Genomic DNA, 19,253 nt, shown 5'->3' on the forward strand with positions numbered 1-19,253 from the left:
GCCGTCCACAGAGCCTCTGTGGCATCCTGTAGTCTGCCCCAGCCTGGGTGGGCAGTCATGTTTGCCAGGCCCCCTCTAGAGCCTGTGCTTCTGCTGCTCTGTGGGCTGACAGGCTGCCTCGCTCAACAGGTGGAGCTAAGACCTGTCCTGACCTGGCCAGTGATACTCAGGCCTACTGGCTACGTGTATTCCCTCGGGCTCCCCAGCCCTACTCCCTGCTCTTACAAGTTCCAGCTTTTGCTTACTTGTCCATATTTTTGAGATGACAGTGGATCCGTGATGATTATTTTTTATGTGCAAGGTCTCCATGGCCCTGCCTCGATACCTTCCTGGGGTAGCGTGGGTGCTCCTGGTCAGGCCGTGCTTGGTGGGGCTGGTCCTACAGGGTTCCTGTTGAGTAGACCCCTCAGCTCATTCATGAGAGGTTAGAGCCACTGAGAAGGCGTCCTAAACTACATTTTTTAGGTGCTCTGAAAACAAGGTACTTAATTAATTGTTTTATGTAAATACAGTCCTTCTGTCACAGCTCTGTGTTCCCGCTCAGAGAGCATTAGTGAAGAGCCAGGAGACAGGGACTCTGCCTTGCCTCTGCCAGACAGCCCCTCACAGCTCCCTGGAAAATGGGGTTCTAAATGCCTGCCCCTCCTTCCTCCCAGGATTGCTGTGAAGATCGGCTGAAGTGTGTGGTGAAATCCCTTGAGAAATAGAATACTAACTCTAGAGCATTTTAAAAAGGCAGGTGAAAGAAGGTTTCTCAGAGTCCTCGGAGGTTGCTGTTGCTCGTGCGGCCACCAGCCGAGATTGGCTGACGTAGGAAAACACCTGTTTCTTGTTCCCAAAAAACCGCTCCTATATCTGGTACACTTGGATATGGGAAGCTCCCAAAGAATGCACTCCTGAGTAGTGCGTGGTGGGCGTCTGCCCGGGGCAGAATTAGTCTCCCTCCAACGGCCCCCAGCTGTTTCCCCCTGAAGAGACCGCATGTAACCCATCCTGTGGTTTGTCCTTCTGCAGGAACAGCTTGAGAACTACGACTTCACCAAATTCCACTCGCTGAAGCCCAAGCTGATCGAGGCAGTGGACAACATGCTGAGCAACAAGATCTCGCCCCTCATGAACCTCATCAGCCAGGAGGAGATGAGCACGCCCACGCAGCTGGTGCAGGGCGGCGCCTTCGACGGCACCACGGAGGGCCCCTTCAACCAGGGCTACGGGGAGGGCGCCAAGGAGGGCGCCGACGAGGAGGAGTGGGTCGTGGCCAAAGACAAGCCCGTCTATGATGAGCTCTTCTACACTCTGTCGCCCATCAATGGCAAGATATCGGGTGTCAACGCCAAGAAGGAGATGGTGACCTCCAAGCTGCCCAACAGCGTCCTGGGCAAGATCTGGAAGCTGGCCGACTGCGACTGCGATGGCATGCTGGACGAGGAGGAGTTCGCGCTGGCCAAGCACCTCATCAAGATCAAGCTCGATGGCTACGAGCTGCCCAGCAGCCTGCCCCCCCACCTCGTGCCACCCTCGCACAGGAAGTCCCTGCCCAAGGCCGACTGAGGGGCGGGCCGCAGAACGGGGCAGGAACTGGAGGACCCGGGCCTCAGGCCTGCTCCGCCACTGACTCACCGAAGGACCTTGGGCAAGGCACTGCCCTCTCTATGCCTCAGTTTCCCCATCTGTAGAACAGGGAGGGTGAACACTGGAAACTAGATGACTTCTTTCACCTCCAAAATTCCCTTTGTTTCTATGAAAATATTGGGGGTAGGAGGGTGGATTAGGAGATTGAATGGTTGAGAAGAAAGAGAAATTGTCCAAAGAGTCCTCAGAATCTGCCTGGAGCACGCATGGGGATGGGCCTGGTGCGTCCCAGGAACCCCAGGAAGGGAGCTGGGGCTTACGCGGAGCAGCCGGGTCTTCAGGCTGCCTGGGCTGTTCGTTCTCGTGAACGACTCTGGAGCAGCTGTCTGGCCCTCAGAGGGCACCAGGAGGCAGCAAAGATTATCTTATTTATTTTATTTTGTTTTCTGCTATATTTAGAGTGGCAAAAAACAGAGCAGAGGGTTTCTGCTGTCTCCAGACTGTCTACCAAAGAGAAGGCGACAGATGTCTCCTGGGCTTGGAAGGGGGATGCACTGTGGATCCCCCATCCATTCTGCAGAGCAGGCAGCCAGGCCCCAGCGTGCATCCGTCCCACTGCCCCGATGACCACCTGGTCAGCCCTCCCAGCCTCCCCTCCAGGGGGCTTTCCAGCAAAGCCATATTCGGCTAGGAATTTGGAACTCACAACCTTTATTAACCCCTGGCAAAACTTCCCGTTTGCACGTCAAATCACATTGAAGCCTGAAGATGAGCTTTTCTTACTAGTTTTTCCAGTAAGTAATAGCAAAACCCACGTATCATACTTAAACTACAGTAAGGAAAAGAGGTGGTTCTCTGCAGTGATTGTTCAGTGTGGCCCTCAACCAGTAAATATCCCCAAGTCTCCTTGGTGGGTGGCAGGATTTAAATTCAGCCAAATCCTGTCCTAGTGTGTGCAGTGTCCTCGGCCCTGTGGACACAGGTGAATGAGGGACCAGCCCTGCCCTGGGCTGTTGAGAAGAGATCAGTCCACCCAGAGTTAGACATTGTTTTTGTAGAAAACAGGCATTTATTATATTTAGGGTTGTTTTTTTTTTTCTTACAGGATAAAAGCCCTTTATACAGAAACAGAATGGAACCTTTCATATAAAAGCTTTTCTTTAAAGGCTGTGTGGTTCGTATCATGAATGCCTGTCATGAGGCAGGATTCGGGCACATACCTGTACTTTGGCCCCAGAGTGTGCTCTCCCCAAATCCCCTGAGTAAACCTCTCTGGACCGCTGCTGAGACAACTGTGTCAGGTAGAGGTGCCTCCCCCTCTGTGGGCACCAACTTGGGGAGGTAGGTGCCATCCACCATTATTTATGCAGGAAGAGACACAAAACAGCGACAGCCACATGGTACGGGGCACCAGAAGTGAGTGAAATCAGAACCGTCCCACCGAGTCTTCCAAAAGTCACATAATTTTTTTTTCTGTCACCTGCCTTTGGTGACAGGGTCAAAGGCACAGATAGAAGAGAAGATCTTGACTTGGGAGAAGCATTTATATCCAGATGCCCACCCTCACACTCCCTAGCTTACTTTCCACATAATTTAGTTTTAAGAGAAGGAAATGCATAATGTGGTTTTTAGTCTTAGCAAGCACTTAAATTCATTAGATACATAGAAAAGAACCATTTATCATTTTATTATTTTTATTTTTATTTTTATTTTGAGACGGAGTCTCACTCTGTCACCAGGCTGGAGTGCAGTGGCATGATCTCGGTTCACTGCAACCTCTGCCTCCCAGGTTCAAGCGATTCCCCTGTCTCAGCCTCCCAAGTAGCTGGAAAAACAGGCACGCACCACCACGCCTGGCTAATTTTTGTATTTTAGTAGAGACGGGGTTTTACCATGTTGGTCAATATGGTCTCCATCTCCTGACCGCGTGATCCACCCGCCTCGGCCTCCCAAACTGCTGTAATCTAAGCAGACAGTTCTGTAAATGCGTGAGGACCACCTGAAGTCTGCAACCACAGTGCAGGTCACCAAAGGGTAAACTGAGGAAGGGAAGAGGGAATTCACTTGACCAAAGGCTTAGAGATGCCCAGGCAAGCTGATTTTTCCATCCAGAATTATCTTGTTCTTTAACCCTGCTCAATTGTCATATATAAACATGAATTTATATACATGTATGTCACATGAGTATGTCGTTTTAAAACAACGTGTACGTATGTAAGTTTTGTCTGGATACAGAAAGCTGCTTTAGAGGGCAGCAGGTTGAGGTCTCCGATTTCTCCGTGGAGGGAAGCCTCTCAGGCGCTGTGATCTCCCTGCCTCTGCGCCCTCAGGTGGGAGAGACGTCAGGCAGCGCGGTCCTTTCCCTGCTGGCACCTGGTCATGTTCTTGGAAAGAAAGAAAAAAAAAGGGAAATCATGTGGCCACTTTTCTTAATATCCTCTTACATGAAGTCATTCATCATGAAAAGTTGACTGGAAAAGAAAACACTGGAAAATATTAGGGATGGTGACCAAGTGAGGACTTGTATCTTCCCAGGACCAGTACAAAGTTCTGTGAATGTGTCCACACCACCAGCGGTCTCCCCACCCCACACGGCAGGGCGGCAGGGCCGACCCTGGGGCCTGCTCACAGCCACTGTTGCCCTTCCTGCACCACCCCAATTTTCAAAGAACCTCTTCCCCTGAGTGTTTATGTATAGGAGGGAGGGTGGAAGTACCTAAACTCTAGAACTACAACATCTAAGAAGCTGAGGCCCTGTTTTCTACACAGCATATGGTATCGCATAACACAAACCTTCCGGTCTTGAGTTTAAAGGGAAAATGAAAACTCCAGCCTATTGCTCCCACAGTCTGCTTCTAAGTTGTCAGCCTGCCAGTGAGGGTCTCCTGATCCCGTTTGTAAAGAAACACTGCACTAAGACTTGGGAATCTCCCCAGCTCCCAGGGAGGGGCAGCACACAACAGCCTTCCACTGCTGCTTCTACCTCCTGCACCGGCCCAGCAGCATCTGTCAGTTCTTGTCCGAACTCACCGCACTTGGATGGCCTGCGGGCAGGGTCGCTTTTTGGGGGAGGGTCATTCTTTCAGTTGGCTTTTGGTTTCATTTCTCCAGGGCTGGACCTGGTTCTCTTTTGAACACTTGTCATGATGTGGCAAGAGCGTCTTTGGATTTGGGGCTGTGGTTCACCCGCGGGAGTCACAGCTGCGGCCTGGACCTTTCCGCCTCGCACCCTCGCTCACCCCCTTCATTATGCCTGGAGGATGCCTGAGACGATTGCCTTCAAGATGAGGAAAGTGTTTCACTGTTTATTTCCTCCATGGGATGTAGCAGGCGAGCATGCTTAGGACAGAAAACCACTGAGTACTCAGGTAAATGCGGGCCTAATACAAGAGTGTATTGGGTTCCAATGTTGGTTAACCAATGCAGTTAACACACAGTGCTTCCATTGTTTTTCTTTTTGTCATCTTATTTAGAAGTTTCAAACAAAAAGACACAGTCTGCTGATCAGTACACATGGAGCTGCCTCTCCCACTGGCTCATTTTCCAGTGGCTGCGTGCTGGCCTCTCGGAGCAGAGTGTGGATCCCTGGATCCAGTTTGAACTGGGGGGGAAGAGTTAGGGAGAGGGTGTGCCTGTGACCCCCAACTCTTCCTGTGGAGAAAAACCCAAAATGTGGCTGCTTCAGAAGGAAAGCAGCCCCATCGGGTGGGGGCAGAAGAGGGCAGGCAGCAGAGGCCAGGTCTGCAGACGAAAGCCCCACCTCAGAGTGGTTGGAAGCCAGGACAGCAAGGACTCACGGAGGTGGCCGCTTCACAGGAGTCCTTTCTCCAGTCGTGCTAGGGAGGAGCCCCTGCCTGGCCAGCACTGCCCCTGCCTCTTGCCGCACCTCGCCAGTGTGCCCTCCCCCGCCCACCACCGTAGTAGGCATCTGGCTTTTCCCACCAACCCATCTACCTTTTTGGTGGCTGAGACCTAGAGTCCTTGCAGAGTACTCCTCCTCCTACCCTCACTTCAAGTGAGGTTTGGATGAGATAGACCACATCCCCCTGGTCACAAATACTGGTTCAGGAGTGGACATGTGGGCCTGTTCAAGCTGATGAGAGCCAGGACCCCCAGACTTCTGTTACAACTCTTGGGAGAGAGATTCTCTCTTCTCTGAACCTTGCAGTATATAGAAATGAGCCTATTGATGCAACAATATAAATGGCATTGAGAGGGGTGTCCAGAGCTGCTGGGGTCAGGGGAGGGAGGTCAGCCTGGCAGAAGCCACCTTGTGGAGCATGAAAATGAAAGAGACCTTGAGAAAGGCCAGAGGAATCCAGGCCTGTGGTGACATTTGAGCTGCTGGATCAAACTTCACCTGAAGTCCTAGTCCTACTAGATTTTATTTTTTCCACTGTGTGGGCCAATGCATTCCCTTTATACTGTTTAAGCCAGGCATGGTGGCTCACACCTATAATCCCAGCAACTAGAGAGGCTGAAGTGGGAATATCATTGAGGCCAGGAGTTCAAGACCAGCCTGAGCAACATAAGAAGACCCTGTCTCTAAAAAAGAATTAAATATAGATAAATAAATAAGTAAATAAATAATAAAAATATATTGTTTAAACCAGTTTCACTTGAGATTTTGGTTACTTGCCACATAAATAATCCAAACTTTGTTCCGACCCACAGGGTTCTCATTTCACCAGGGGCTACAATCAGACATGGTCAAACAGGAGCCAGTCCTTGCATTGTGTGCAGTGGCTTTAGCTGCCGTTGAGTTAGAAAGGAAGAAAGGCAGTCCACAGCCCCCGCCAACAACTTCAAAATGCCAGTCTCTGTTGAGGACTATGTGCGAAGCACCACGCAGTTCAGTCCGTCCTCCCGCGCTCACAGCATCACCCAGGACTCCATAGGTTGAGGGTCTTACTAGGAGAAGGAACAAGCTAGTCTCCCTAGGGTGAGCGAGTGGGATGAGGTTGTTTCTAGAAGAAACAGGATTTTAACTGTGTCAGACAGGACAGGTGAATGTGGATGATGGAGAGTGGGAAGGGACGTTCGAAGCTGAAAGAACAGCTGAAGCCCAGCCTTGGGGCAGGAGAGCTCTGGTCCTGCTCGGGAAATGGTGAGTGGCCCATGGAGAGCACCCAGAGTGAGGCGGGCAGACTGGCCTGGTTAGGTAACCTGGCGGGCTTCAAAGTCCTAGCTGAGGCAAGGTCTGGCAAGTCTGAGTTTTCCTTCCCAGGCAGTGGGAGGCTTCACAGGCGTGAGCAGAGCTGCACTGTGGAAAGGTGCGGGGTGGTGGTGCCTAGGCTGCCGAGTTAGGGGGTCGGTGACAAGGACCCACAGGGCAGTGAGGGCAGAAGGGGGACGCACGGGAGGACCACCACTGCAACTGCTGAAAGCAAGGAAGGAGCGCAGGGTGTCTGGAAGCCAGCCGGTGCAGGAGGGGCCTGGCAGGGAGAGGACAGCAGGAGAGAAAGCGTCTCTCAGACGTAGGGAGCTGCACCCCACCCGAGACCACGGCACCTCTCAGCGTCACCCCTGACTGCCTGCAGTGGGCCCAGGCGGTTCAGGTGTGACTCCCTAGCCCAGCTCTCAAGGACGGGCTCAGCTGCTGTCTTACTGTGGGCTGTGGCTGCCAGGAGCACCTCCCTGAGGAGTGGGCTGTCGCTTCACAGACTCCGGGGCTACTGGGAGACACCCACAAACACGCACCCCAGCCCACACTGCTACCCTGAGTTTAGCCACAGGCGGGCGAGACCACCAGAATTAGAACCTGCCTTCACTCTGGCATGCAGTCCACGGCTGCTCGGGGAGGAAGGGATAGACGCCCACCAGCTCCCTGTGCACCCCTGCCTCCGAGCCCTGGGTCATGGCCAGCTCTGTGGAGCCCAGAGTTAACACCATGTCTCTCATTTTGGAGGAGACTCCACAGCCCCAGCAGTTCCAGGTCGCCCCTTCCTCCGGGGAGCCTACCCTTCAGCCCCAGGCTTGGCAGGCTGCACCTCTGGCAGGGCCTGGAAAGCCAAGCGCAGGGTGTGTGAGGCCCTCAGTCTATGGGCTGTTCCCTGGGGGTGAATGAGAAGACCATGGCCCAGGACGCTCCCTCATACCCTTGCCCTGGGTGTTCACAGAGAGGCCCCACGAGGGTACAGAGGGCAGCCTCAGATTGGGAAGTGCGTCCACAGGCTTCCCACAGAGGCTCTGCCCTTTGGTGCCTCCTACGCAGACTGCAGCACCCCCACAGAGCTCCAACCCGGGGTGGCAGGACCACCCCAAGGGCCTCTGCGTCCTGGGAGCCAGGACCCCCACCTGGAGTTGGGGAAGTTGCTGGCGGAGAAAGGAGGATGATGAAGGAGGAGATCATCTGGCAATGGCCCTGGAGCATTCTTGAGCCACCCCCTCCCAGTCTGGGCCACGCCCTGTGGCAGGTGGGAGGACAATGTCGCCTGTGTGCCGTCACCCCAGCACGCTGGCTCAAGGGGAGGGCTGTGGTGCGGTCGCACTCCAGCCTCGGCCTCTCCTGATGTCCCTCTCCCTCCCTGCACAACCCCTGCTATCTGCCATCTCCATCCATCCAGCAGGCTCACCTCCACAGGACCCGGGCGTCACCAAGGTAAGCAGTTTCCTGTCTTCCTTCCACCTGCTCCAGTCACTGCGGTAGAGGGACCTGGCAGCAGGGGCTCTGGAAAGAAGAATCTGGAAGGTGGGGTGGGGCAAAGGGGACCCTGGGACATTCAAGCACAGGGGATCAGAAGCACTGGCCCTTACCTGGCTGGTCTCCAAGCTGCAACCACCATGAAATGTGAGGACAGTCTGGCAAGGCAGGACCCCAGGCCCCTGGCATATCATCCCCTAACCTGCATGCCCTCCAGGTTTAGGGGGCTGTCCAGCAGTTCCTCATCCCCAAAGGGCTGCAGGCCTGATGGCTGGTCAGCCCCAGAGTCCCCGGGAGCTCCTCGGAGCTGCAGGGCACCGCAGCAGGAGGCCCAGCACGAACCTCCGGGTCCCGCCCAGTCCAAGTCTCACCGTGGACTCTCAGTATGAGACGGGCCACATTCGCAAGCTGCAGGCCCGGCACATGCAGATGCAGGAGAAGACTTTCACCAAGTGGATCAACAACGTCTTCCAGTGCGGCCAGGTGAGTATGGCCAGCTGTGACCCACAGCCCACCCGTACCATGCCCCCAGCTCTGGCCAGTGGCCCTCGGGGGCGAGCTGTGGGGTCATCTGCCTGAGGCCAAGCTGAGGCCAGAGCTCCTTCTTCCAAGGCAGCTGCTCTGGGTCACACCTCTCAGGTCCCAGGATGGGAGGACAGGTGAAGCTGGGCTGACCCCATACCTGCCGCCGTCCCCTCCCCAGGTGGGCATCAAGATCCGGAACCTGTACACAGAGCTGGCTGATGGCATCCACCTCCTGCGGCTGCTGGAGCTTATCTCAGGGGAGGCCCTGCCACCCCCCAGCCGGGGCCGCCTGCGCGTGCACTTCCTGGAGAACAGCAGCCGAGCCCTGGCCTTCCTCAGGGCCAAGGTGGGCCCCAGGGAAAGGGGTCTGGGATGGTGCTGGGGCAGGCAGCTGGGACAGGCTGAACTATTGGGTCACCTTTCCTGGGCCAGGTCACAGGGCAGAGCAGAGGAGCTGGGGCCTGAGTACAGGGGGAGCAGCTGGGACACAGAGGAGCAGAAGCCAAGCCCTCCTCGCACAGCACCCCTGACTTACCCAGCTGGCTGCGGCAGGAGCGATCCATGTCCCTACTGGGGTGGAAAATGTCACTCTGTCATAAGAGAGACTCACAGGATTCTAGGCCGAAAGAATCTTAGGCTTTTCATTTCGCAGATGAGAAAACAGAGGCCCTGAATTATTTACCAGGCAAGATCGATGGTTAACCGGCCAACAGAGCCCAGATGTGGGGCCATGGTGGGCTGGCATCAAGTGGGAAACAGAGGGAAGAGACGCGGACACTAAGACGGTGGGTGGGGAAGAGGAGCAGGGCCTGTCCTGGAGAAGGAGGGAGGAGGCCTCAGCAAATGAGGGGAGCCAGAGTTACCTGAAAGAAAGGGACAGGTCAAGGAGATGGCCGCTAAAAGGAAGCCGGAGCTCGAGGGACAGAGGGACCCTTATGGCCAGGGTGAGGGGCCTGTGCAGGGGTGGGGTGGAGCAAAGGGATCATTGGGAACCAGGAAACATGAAGACCAAGGGCTCCTGGAGGTGCTGTCCCTGGAGGCTGTGAAGTCACTGAGCTGGGCTTGGCTGGACGGAGCCTGACTGTGCATTTCCATCACTATGTCCTGGAGTGGAGCTTCTGTCCAGCCTCCTGGGGTACTGGTGTGTGGGAGGAAAGCCAGGGAGGAGAGAAACCCAAGCAAAGGGAAGGGGAGCGACCGCTGTCCTGAGCAGGTGAGAGAGCAGAACTCTGCCAGCTGCAGAATGCTGGGCCCTAGTTGATCCAGGGACAGTGACCCTGTGAGCCAGTCATCTCCCCTCCAAGAACCTGGGAAGGGTGTAAGTTCCATAGCCTTTGTCAGAGGCATGGCAGCTCTCCCCAAGCTTTATATACAGCATGTCACTGATACCTCTGAGGGTGACATCCTCGTCTCCATACACATAGGAGGCAACTATGGTCTGGAAAGGACGAGGGAGTTGCAAACACACAGGGAATGTGTGGCAGAATGAGGGATGCACTCACTTATGGAGACGCTCCCATGCCCTGGGCATTCTATGCAGGCACTGGGCTACACTAAACAAAGCCCAGACCCCCACCTCGAGGCATCTGGCTTCAATGGGAGACAGGTTCATTGAACCCAGATCAGCGGTATGCTGGTAAATGTTTAACAAATGATTCTCTGGGGGAAATAAAAGCTCCAGTGTGCTGTATTCGCTGATCCTGTGGCGTTAATACCCCAGCACAGTGAGTTTAAGTCACCAGCGTGACATCACTCAATAGGAAGTCGGGAGGATAGGCTCTCAGGAGCTGGGAGGAGCAGACAAACACCCCACTCCCCAGAGGCTCCAACTCTAAGGCAAGGTGATTGACACGCCAGGTGGAATCCACCCCAGGAGCATGGGTGGAATCCTTTAGCGACCAGCCGGATATACCAAAGCTTACCCAGGGGGACACCCAGGGCTGCAGCTCCTCCCACAGGGCTAGTAGTGGCTGGGTGAAGCCAGTTGCCCTTCAGGTCTTAGGGAACGTCTCACTCCTTTTCTTTCTCCATTCGGTACTTACTGATTGATTCCCTGCTGTGTGCCACTCCACTAGGATACATCAGAAAACAAAGTCAAGATCCTCACTTGAGCAGGGCAAGGGGATCGAGAGTGTGTATTTGGGTGGGAGAAATAGTCCTTAGGTTTCTATGTTAAATAAAGTGGTCAGGCTAGGCAACATCTGCGTGAAGAGTCAAAGGCAGGGAGGTGAATCGCCATGCAGTTATCTGGGAGGATACTTTCAGACAGCAGGCACGGCCGTGCAAAGGTCTGAAGTCCTGTGCTTAGAATCCCACGTAACTACAAGAATCCGATGGGCTTGGAGCTGTGTGGTTCCACAGAGAGGAAGATGCAGCCAGAGGGGGCTGGGGGCCAGACCCTGCGGGGTTCTCCCCTTGACTCACCCATCCTCCCTGTCCACGTGGCAAGATGTAGGGCAGAGGAGTCTCAACGTTGGTGTACTTAAGAGCCACCCAAGGTGTTGTTCAAGTGCAAATTCTCAGGCTCTGGCCCAAGGCAGTCTGACTGGGTGGAGCCTGGGAATCTGGATTTATAGCTGGCCGTGTTGGAGCTGGAACAGATGAAGAAGGCTGAGATCTGGGTGTGAGCCCAGGGACCCAGCCACCCCCGGATATCCCAGGACACCCTGGGAGATGGAGGCGGACAGTTGCTATTGTCTGTTGGGCTCACACATTGACTGTTATGACCCCTCATTTCCAAACCCTGTAGCTGAACCACTGATTTTGGCCCAGGTCTACCTGTAGCCCACACACAGGGGGTCCTGCTGCTCTAGCGGCCCAGCCCAGTTCACCAGGTTGGGGTTTCACCCAGGTGGGCTTGAGGCCATGGCTCCAACCAGGCGGGACGCCTTTGCTTTCCTGGACTTATCCCCTGCCGGCTTCTCCCTGGGAGACCTCCCGGCTGGGGCAGGATAGATTCCAGGACCCTCCCATCCCGCAGCTGGCACCCTAAGCTTTTGGTGACTGAGTCCTCTCTGGACATGGGCTTCATGGCTTAGCCCAGCCAACTGTGCCCACAGGTGCCAATACCACTCATCGGGCCAGAGAACATCGTGGATGGAGACCAGACACTCATCCTGGGACTCATCTGGGTCATCATTCTGCGTTTCCAGATCTCCCATATCTCCTTGGACAAGGTATGGCTCAGTCCCCAGCACCCAGCACCTGGTGACTCAGCCCAGCCCTCGCCTCACCTCAGACTCCTGGGGACTGAGAAGTTCCATGCAACTTTTATGATTCCCATAGGAGATCTTGGAAACTGCAAAGTCAATATTCACTCTTCAACCATGGGTGAAGAACCCAGGACACCAGAGATACTGTAACGTTGTAATATGCTAAAGTGAGGGCCAGGGCCATGGGCTTCAAACCAGGTCTGGGCAAGTCATTCACTAGGGAGGGTTCACGGTCACTGCCAGCACCCACTTTCACCCCTGTGTGTTGCTCCCCACGTGGCACTGAGGCTCTGTAACTTCCTTTATACCACAATGTACTGTTGGGAGAAATGCAATGTGTGGAGGGAGTCCCAGCTCTGGAGGTTTACAAAGTCCCCGGCACCCTGCAGACCAAAGACGGCGTTTCTTTCGTGGCCCCCCGCTTCCTCCATTCTACCTCTTTCCCCCGCACTGGATCAGAAAGACTGTAAACTCTTCGTGGCACAGGCCTGTAGTCCCAGCTCTCGGGAGGCTCAGGTGGGAAGATAAACTGAGCTCAGGATGTCGAGGGTGTGGTGAGCCGTGATCGTACCACTGCACTCCAGCCTGGGTCACAGAGTGAGACCCTGTCTCAAAAAAAAAAAAAAGAGTCCTTATACTTATCCTTTTTCATAGTTTCATGATTTCCAGAATGCCACCTAAAACTCAATTCTAGTAGGTAAGGAAAGTCAACCTGGAGAATGAAACCCTCGTGAAAAGAAGCCACACATCTGGCACAAGTCCAGGACGGCCTGGAAACTCAGGGCCTGAGCCCCAGGAGGGCAGGAGAACTGTGCGTCTGCAGGGCTGAGCATCTATTTGAAGGCTGGAGGGGCGGATGGATTTCTAACTGACCTCAAGCCCTTTCAGGAAGCCATACTCACCTCCCCAGGCCCCTGGCCAGTTTCAGGTGCCCCCTGCAGCCTAGGCCCCTGGGAGCAGCACCGTCTCTGGCCCTGCTTGCTGCTGACTCAGATGTGTTTGGGCTCAGGCTAGCCCTGCTCCCTCACAAGCCATCCCAGCATTTTCCCTAGTTCCATCTGCCAGCCTGGCCCCACCATGCAGGGTACTGGGGCCTGACCTCACTAGGACCCAGGGCCTTGAGACTCCACTCCCCGGCATGTGGGCACCATGCACATCCTTCCTACCCAAGCTCTGGGGCCCAGAGGGCAGGGGAAGTGCAACCTGCTGAACCTTGATATTTTGAGTTTATAAACAGGAAGTAAGGCTGGGCGTGGTGGCTAACACCTGTAATCCTAGCACTTTGGGAGGCTAAGGCAGGCGGATCACTTGAGGTCAGGAGTTTGAGACCAGCCTAGCCAACATACTGAAACCTCGTCTACTAAAATACAAAAAGCCAGGCATAGTGGTGTGTCCCTGTCACCCTAGTTACTAGGGAGGCTGAGGCAGGAGAATTGCTTGAACCTGGGAGGCGGAGGTTGCAATGAGCCGAGATCGCACCACTGCACTCCAGCCCATAACATCGGGCCTGGCTCACAGAAAGCCTGCAGTGACGCGACCCAGTCTCATGAAACCCAGCCACAATCCCGTGAGCCCGAGGTCAGTTAGCACAGCACCTGGCCCATCAGAGGGCTCAAAAAATGGGAGCTGTTGCTGTGTGGTCACCTGTGGTCATGCAAAGCCAGCGCCTCTGCAGGGACGGCTTTCCCTTGCTCCACTTCTTTGGAAGGCCCGTTGCTCTCACCCCCAACCCCTGCCCACCGTGGATGAAATTGGGTAAAATCAAATACTCTAAAGAGAGGAGAGTCACACTGACCCCGGGCCGGGGAGAAGCAGGATCTGGCTGTGGCCAGCCTGCCTCTCCCACAGCCTGTAGGCTGTCTGCCTCCCCACCCCATCCTTGCATGGTGACCCCGCTGCCCTGTCCTGCCAGGAGGAGTTCGGGGCCAGTGCAGCCCTGTTGTCCACCAAGGAAGCCCTACTGGTCTGGTGCCAGCGGAAGACAGCCAGCTACACCAACGTGAACATTACCGATTTCTCCCGAAGCTGGAGCGATGGGCTGGGCTTCAATGCCCTCATCCATGCCCACAGGTGTGACCCCACCCTCGTCAGGAGGCCTCCGCCCACTGGCCAACGACGCCTGGGTTTGGGTCCTCAGCCTGCCCATTGTCCCACATCTCTAGGCTTGAAGGAGGGAAAGTGGACACAGATGTAGAAGGGGCTGATGTCTGAGTCCCTGCTCTGGGTTAGCCCCTTTCCCTTCCCTAGACAATGCTACGAGATTAGCCAAGTTTACCTTTGACCCCAGTCTTCTGCACTTCCTGTGCCCCTCAATTCTATTCATGTTCTTCACCCTGGCAGCACTTGCCCTTTGGAGGTTCCCCCAGCCCCCCAGCCTGGTCCCTGTGCCAAATGAACCCTCCTCTTTCTCTATCAGAGTCCTACTCCTTCAGCAGGGCCTCAGATAACTATTGGGAAAATGAATTCACAAGAAGATGTGAATGGCCAATAGAAGCATGAGTGCATTTAAGAATCTACTGAAAGGAAAGCAATAGGTTCCTGCTGGTGAAGAGCCCTTCTCGCTCTCTTTCCAGGCCAGACCTGTTGGACTATAGCTCCCTGCGTCCAGACCGCCCACTGCACAACCTTGCCTTTGCTTTCCTGGTGGCTGAGCAGGAGCTGGGCATCGCTCAGCTGCTGGACCCCGAGGACGTCGCAGCCACACAGCCAGATGAGCGCTCCATCATGACCTACGTCTCCCTCTACTACCACTACTGCTCCCGCCTGCATCAGGGGCAGACTGTCCAGAGGAGACTCACTAAGGTGGGGGAGAAAGGAGGGGTGGGGTGAGCAAGGGCTCCAGAGGCAGACAGGCCTAAGCATGAAGCCTGCCCTGCCACGTACTAGCTTCGTGGCCTTGGCCAAGTCACCCAACTTCACTGTGCACCCTCTATCACATGGAGATGATGCTGCCTGGATGACAGAAGGCCCTTGTGAGTGTTCCAGGGAGCACAGGTCATGGGCCCAGCATGGTGCCTGGCATACAAGGGAAGCCAGGGGAGGAATGGCCCCTCCTGGGCCTCTCCCTTCTCCCCGACTCTCAGGCTATTAAGCTTCTAATGGGATTAAAAGGCTTAGAGAGCCAGGATTCTGCAAGGACAGGCACAGAAGAGGCTCTGCCGGCTGGGGCCACACAGAGTTCATGTTTCTGGGGGGCTTTCTTACTCTCTGGACACGATGGCAGAGGCTGAGGCCTGGAAGTGCTCTTCTCAGGGTGGGTATCTCAGTTGGGGTGTGGGTGGGGGGGACACAGGCCAAGGGCTGTCAGCTGCTTTGCAGGGTAGGGGGTGCAGGGAAGGGAAAGGCGGCCTAGAAAAAGAACAGCAGCCTGAAGGGCCTCAGCCCCCACCAGTGAGGCCAAATGGGTAAAACAAGAGGAGGAAGGCAGGATAGCCTCACCCTCAGTCATGGAGAGGGCCCCAAGCTCCTGGGTCTGAGTGTGCAATGCAAGCAAACCCAGTTCTCCGGGGTGGGGGTACCACCACTTCAAAGGATCTTCGGCTCAGAGAAGTAGCTTACAGCCCACCTGGGGAACTCTGGCTGGCACTCAGTGTCCATTCCAGGTCCTGTCCCGAGAAGGACCCTGACCCTTTCCTACGCCCTCCACCAGATCCTGCTTCAGCTCCAGGAGACAGAGGCGCTACAGACCCAGTACGAGCAGCTGGTGGCCGACCTGCTATGCTGGATTGCAGAGAAGCAGGCGCAGCTGGAGGCGCGGGATTTCCCAGATTCGCTGCCCGCCATGCGGCAGCTACTGGCAGCGTTCACCATCTTCCGCACCCAGGAGAAGCCACCCCGGCTGCAGCAGCGAGGGGCTGCAGAGGCCCTGCTCTTCCGGCTACAGACAGCACTCCAAGCCCAGAACCGCAGGCTCTTCCTGCCTCCTGAGGGCCTGGGCCTTGCAGAGCTGTCCCAGTGCTGGGCAGGGCTGGAATGGGCAGAGGCCGCAAGGAGCCAGGCCCTGCAGCAGAGGCTACTGCAGCTGGAGCGGCTAGAAACCCTGGCCCGGCGCTTCCAGCGCAAGGCAGCTCTCCGGGAGAGTTTCCTTAAGGATGCAGAGCAGGTGCTGGACCAGGCCAGAGCCCTGCCAGCCAGCCTGGCCACGGTGGAGGCAGCCATCCAGAGGCTGGGCATGCTGGAAGCTGGCATCCTGCCCCAGGAGGGGCGCTTCCAGGCCCTGGCTGAGATTGCAGACATCCTCCAGCAGGAGCAGTACCACAGCTGGGCAGATGTGGCCCGCAGGTGAGCCCCAGCACATGAACTCTCCTCACAACTGGCTGAGGCTCTCCTACCACACCCCCATCCTTCCATGTCATGTGCCCATTCTGTGCCAGAGAGGAGAGGGGTGATTTATGGGTTCAGGGCTCCCTCTACAAAGATCTATCTCCCAGTGATGCTTGCAAGTCCACCATCAGTAATTCATCCCTATTGGTAAAGCACTTTCTAGGTAGCCTCTGATTCATCCACTAAACAAGAATTGATTGAGTGTCTACTACATCCCACACACTGTGCTAGCTGCTGGAGATTTAGTAGAGAAGAGGACAAACAAAAATTCCCTCCCTCATGAGCTTACACACTACTAAGGAAAACAGACAAATAAGAACAATTCATAGCATGTGGTAATAAAGAAATAATAATAATAAAGGAGAGGCTGGGTACGGTGGCTCACGCCTGTAATCCCAGCACTTTGGGAGGCTGAAGTAGGAGGATGACCTGAGGTCAAGAGCTCAAGACAGCCTGGCCAACATAGCGAAACCCCATTTCTACTAAAAAATACAAAAATTAGCCAGGCATGGTGGCGAGTGCCTGTAATCCCACCTACTCGGGAGGCTGAGGCAGGAGAATCGCTTGAACCTGGGAGGCAGAGGTTGCAATGAACAGAGATGGTACCATTGCACTCCAGCCTGGGCAACAGAGCGAGACTCCATCTCCAAAAAATAATAATAATAATTATAATAATAACAATAAAGAGGATAGGGGAATATGAGGTGCTAAGGTTGAGTCGCTAGAGGGGATTCACTGGGAAGTTGACTTCCAAGTAAAGACCAGAAAGAAGTGGGCAGCTGGCCATGCAGACATGGGAGACAGAGTATTCTAGGCAGAGGACACAGCAAATGCAGTGTCCTTTCAGGCGAGCGCATGCCTAGCAGGTTTGAAAAGTAGCCTGAAGGCCAGTGTTGGCCAAAGTGAACAAGTGGCAGGAGCTGAGGTCAGGCGGGCACAGGGGTGAGGGGTGGGGATGGAGATCAAGCCCGGCCTTGCAGGTACAGTAACGATTTGGTTTTCACTCAGAGATGGGAAATTAGTGGAGGACTTGAGCAGAGGAGTGGCACGATCTGAAATTTGTTTTGTGATGCTCACCTGGATGTCATGTTGGGAATAGATCCAAGGGGCAGAGGCAGAAGCAGAGACACCAGTTACAAAGCTATTGCAGTAATCCAGGACGGAGCAGCAGTGGTGATAAGGGGTGAGGTTCTGGATAGATTTTGCAGACAGTGCCAAGTAGAATTTGCAGACAGATCAGACGTGGCCTGTGAGAAAATGAGTTATCAAGATGTTAGGCCAGGCCGGGCGACTCACGCCTGCAATCTCAGCACTTTGGGAGGCCAAGGCAAGTGAATCACCTGAGGTCAGGAGTTCGAGAGCAGCCTGGCCAACATGGTGAAACCCATCTCTACTGAAAAGACAAAAATTAGCCAGGCATGGTGGCCCATGCCTGTAATCCCAGCTACTCAGGTGGCTGAGGCAGGAAAGTCACTTGAACCTGGGAGGTGGAGGTTGCAGTGAGCCAAGATTGCACCACTGCATTCCAGCCTGGGTGACAGAGCAGATTCTGTCTCAAAAAAAAAAAAAAAGATTTTAGTCTGGGCACCTGGAAGGATGGAGTTTTCATCAACTGAGATGGGGACTGCATGCAAGGTAGGGGGCCCTGACAGCCTGATCCTTCCAGGCCCTCCTTCTGGCTTCTCTGCATGTGTCCAAAGATAGGACACACTGCCCCTCCCACTCCCTGCCAGGATGCTCTCAGAGTCCATAGGCCTTGCCCCAGCCACAGAGGTCAGACTCCTCCAGGGCACCCAAGCCCCATCACGGACCGGGGAACCCTGAAGTAGCTTCCCTGCCCCAACCCAGAGGAGATCTCCCTTATTCTCACGTCCTCCAGGCAGGAGGAAGTTACCCTGCGCTGGCAGAGGCTCCTTCAGCGTCTGCAGGGACAGAGGAAGCAGGTGGCAGACATGCAGGTTGTGCTGAGCCTGCTGCAGGAGGTGGAGGCTGCCTCCCACCAGCTAGAGGAGCTGCAGGTGGGCACTGGACCAGCAGGCCCTTGGGAAACACAGCAGGAGGGGGGACTTCCCCAGTGCCAGTGCTCAGAGGAACCCAGCACTTTGGGGCCACTGCAATGACCACTTATCTCTGGCCAGGGGCCGGCCAGGTCCACCGCCTGTGGGCAGCAGCTGGCAGAAGTGGTGGAGCTGTTGCAGAGGCATGACCTGCTGGAGGCCCAAGTCTCGGCCCACGGAGCCCATGTGAGCCATCTTGCCCAGCAGACAGCAGAGCTGGACTCCTCCCTGGGCACCAGTGTGGAGGTGCTGCAGGCCAAGGCCAAGACACTGGTCCAGCTCCACCAGAGCCTGGTGGCTCTTGTCAGGGCCCGGTAAGAGACTGCCCCAACTCTTCCACCTTTCCCAGAACTTTTCTGTAACCCAAATTATCTCCTGCCCAGGTTAAAGTACTGTTGGCCTGGCAGTTTTCTCCATACTGACCGTCACTTCCAAAGCCTCTGTCTCACCTGTTGAGTCATCCAGGGAAAAGAAAAACCCTAAGGGGAGTGTCTAACGCCTGAGGGGAACCCACTGCCCATGCCCCACTACTCCCCATGTCCTTCAGTGGTCCCTACTCTTCCTCAGGCGGGCCCTGCTGGAGCAGACCCTACAGCGGGCAGAGTTCCTGTGCAACTGTGAAGAGGAGGAAGCCTGGCTGAAGGAGTGCGGACAGCGGGTGGGGAATGCGGTCCTGGGCCGGGATCTCAGCCAGATCGCAGGCACCCTGCAGAAACACAAGGTGGCAGCTCCCCGTGCACGCCCGCCAGTCGCTAGCGCTGCACCCTTCCCTCTCGGCCCCCGGGCCCTCCCCTGTTCTTCCTTCACTGAGCCCCCTGCTCTGCCCGCCGCTAGGCCCTGGAAGCTGAGGTCCACCGCCACCAGGCCGTGTGCGTAGATCTCGTGCGGAGGGGACGCGACCTCAGCGCCCGCAGGCCCCCG

At 55.4% G+C, this 19,253-nt stretch overlaps 2 protein-coding genes across 2 annotated transcripts in view; both read left to right on the top strand.

Moving 5' to 3' along the window:
• EHD4 (EH-domain containing 4) overlaps nucleotides 1-2,737 on the top strand; it is a 55,010-nt gene extending 52,273 nt beyond the window's left edge. Inside the window, exon 5 of the mRNA XM_011989263.1 lies at nucleotides 1,015-2,737. Within this exon, the coding sequence (XP_011844653.1) occupies nucleotides 1,015-1,551 (537 nt within the window). The 3' untranslated portion in view covers nucleotides 1,552-2,737. The remainder of the gene's footprint in view (nucleotides 1-1,014) is intronic.
• Nucleotides 2,738-8,482: 5,745 nt separating this feature from the next.
• SPTBN5 (spectrin, beta, non-erythrocytic 5) overlaps nucleotides 8,483-19,253 on the top strand; it is a 45,774-nt gene continuing 35,003 nt past the window's right edge. The window contains exons 1-10 of the mRNA XM_011989335.1: nucleotides 8,483-8,698; nucleotides 8,919-9,086; nucleotides 11,800-11,916; nucleotides 13,865-14,022; nucleotides 14,526-14,754; nucleotides 15,602-16,233; nucleotides 18,155-18,293; nucleotides 18,414-18,646; nucleotides 18,900-19,053; nucleotides 19,167-19,246. Of these exons, the coding sequence (XP_011844725.1) occupies nucleotides 8,483-8,698; nucleotides 8,919-9,086; nucleotides 11,800-11,916; nucleotides 13,865-14,022; nucleotides 14,526-14,754; nucleotides 15,602-16,233; nucleotides 18,155-18,293; nucleotides 18,414-18,646; nucleotides 18,900-19,053; nucleotides 19,167-19,246 (2,126 nt within the window). The remainder of the gene's footprint in view (nucleotides 8,699-8,918; nucleotides 9,087-11,799; nucleotides 11,917-13,864; nucleotides 14,023-14,525; nucleotides 14,755-15,601; nucleotides 16,234-18,154; nucleotides 18,294-18,413; nucleotides 18,647-18,899; nucleotides 19,054-19,166; nucleotides 19,247-19,253) is intronic.

This window comes from Mandrillus leucophaeus, unplaced genomic scaffold (genome assembly GCF_000951045.1).
Source record: "Mandrillus leucophaeus isolate KB7577 unplaced genomic scaffold, Mleu.le_1.0 Scaffold35, whole genome shotgun sequence".
In the NCBI taxonomy this organism is placed as follows: Eukaryota; Metazoa; Chordata; class Mammalia; order Primates; family Cercopithecidae; genus Mandrillus; species Mandrillus leucophaeus.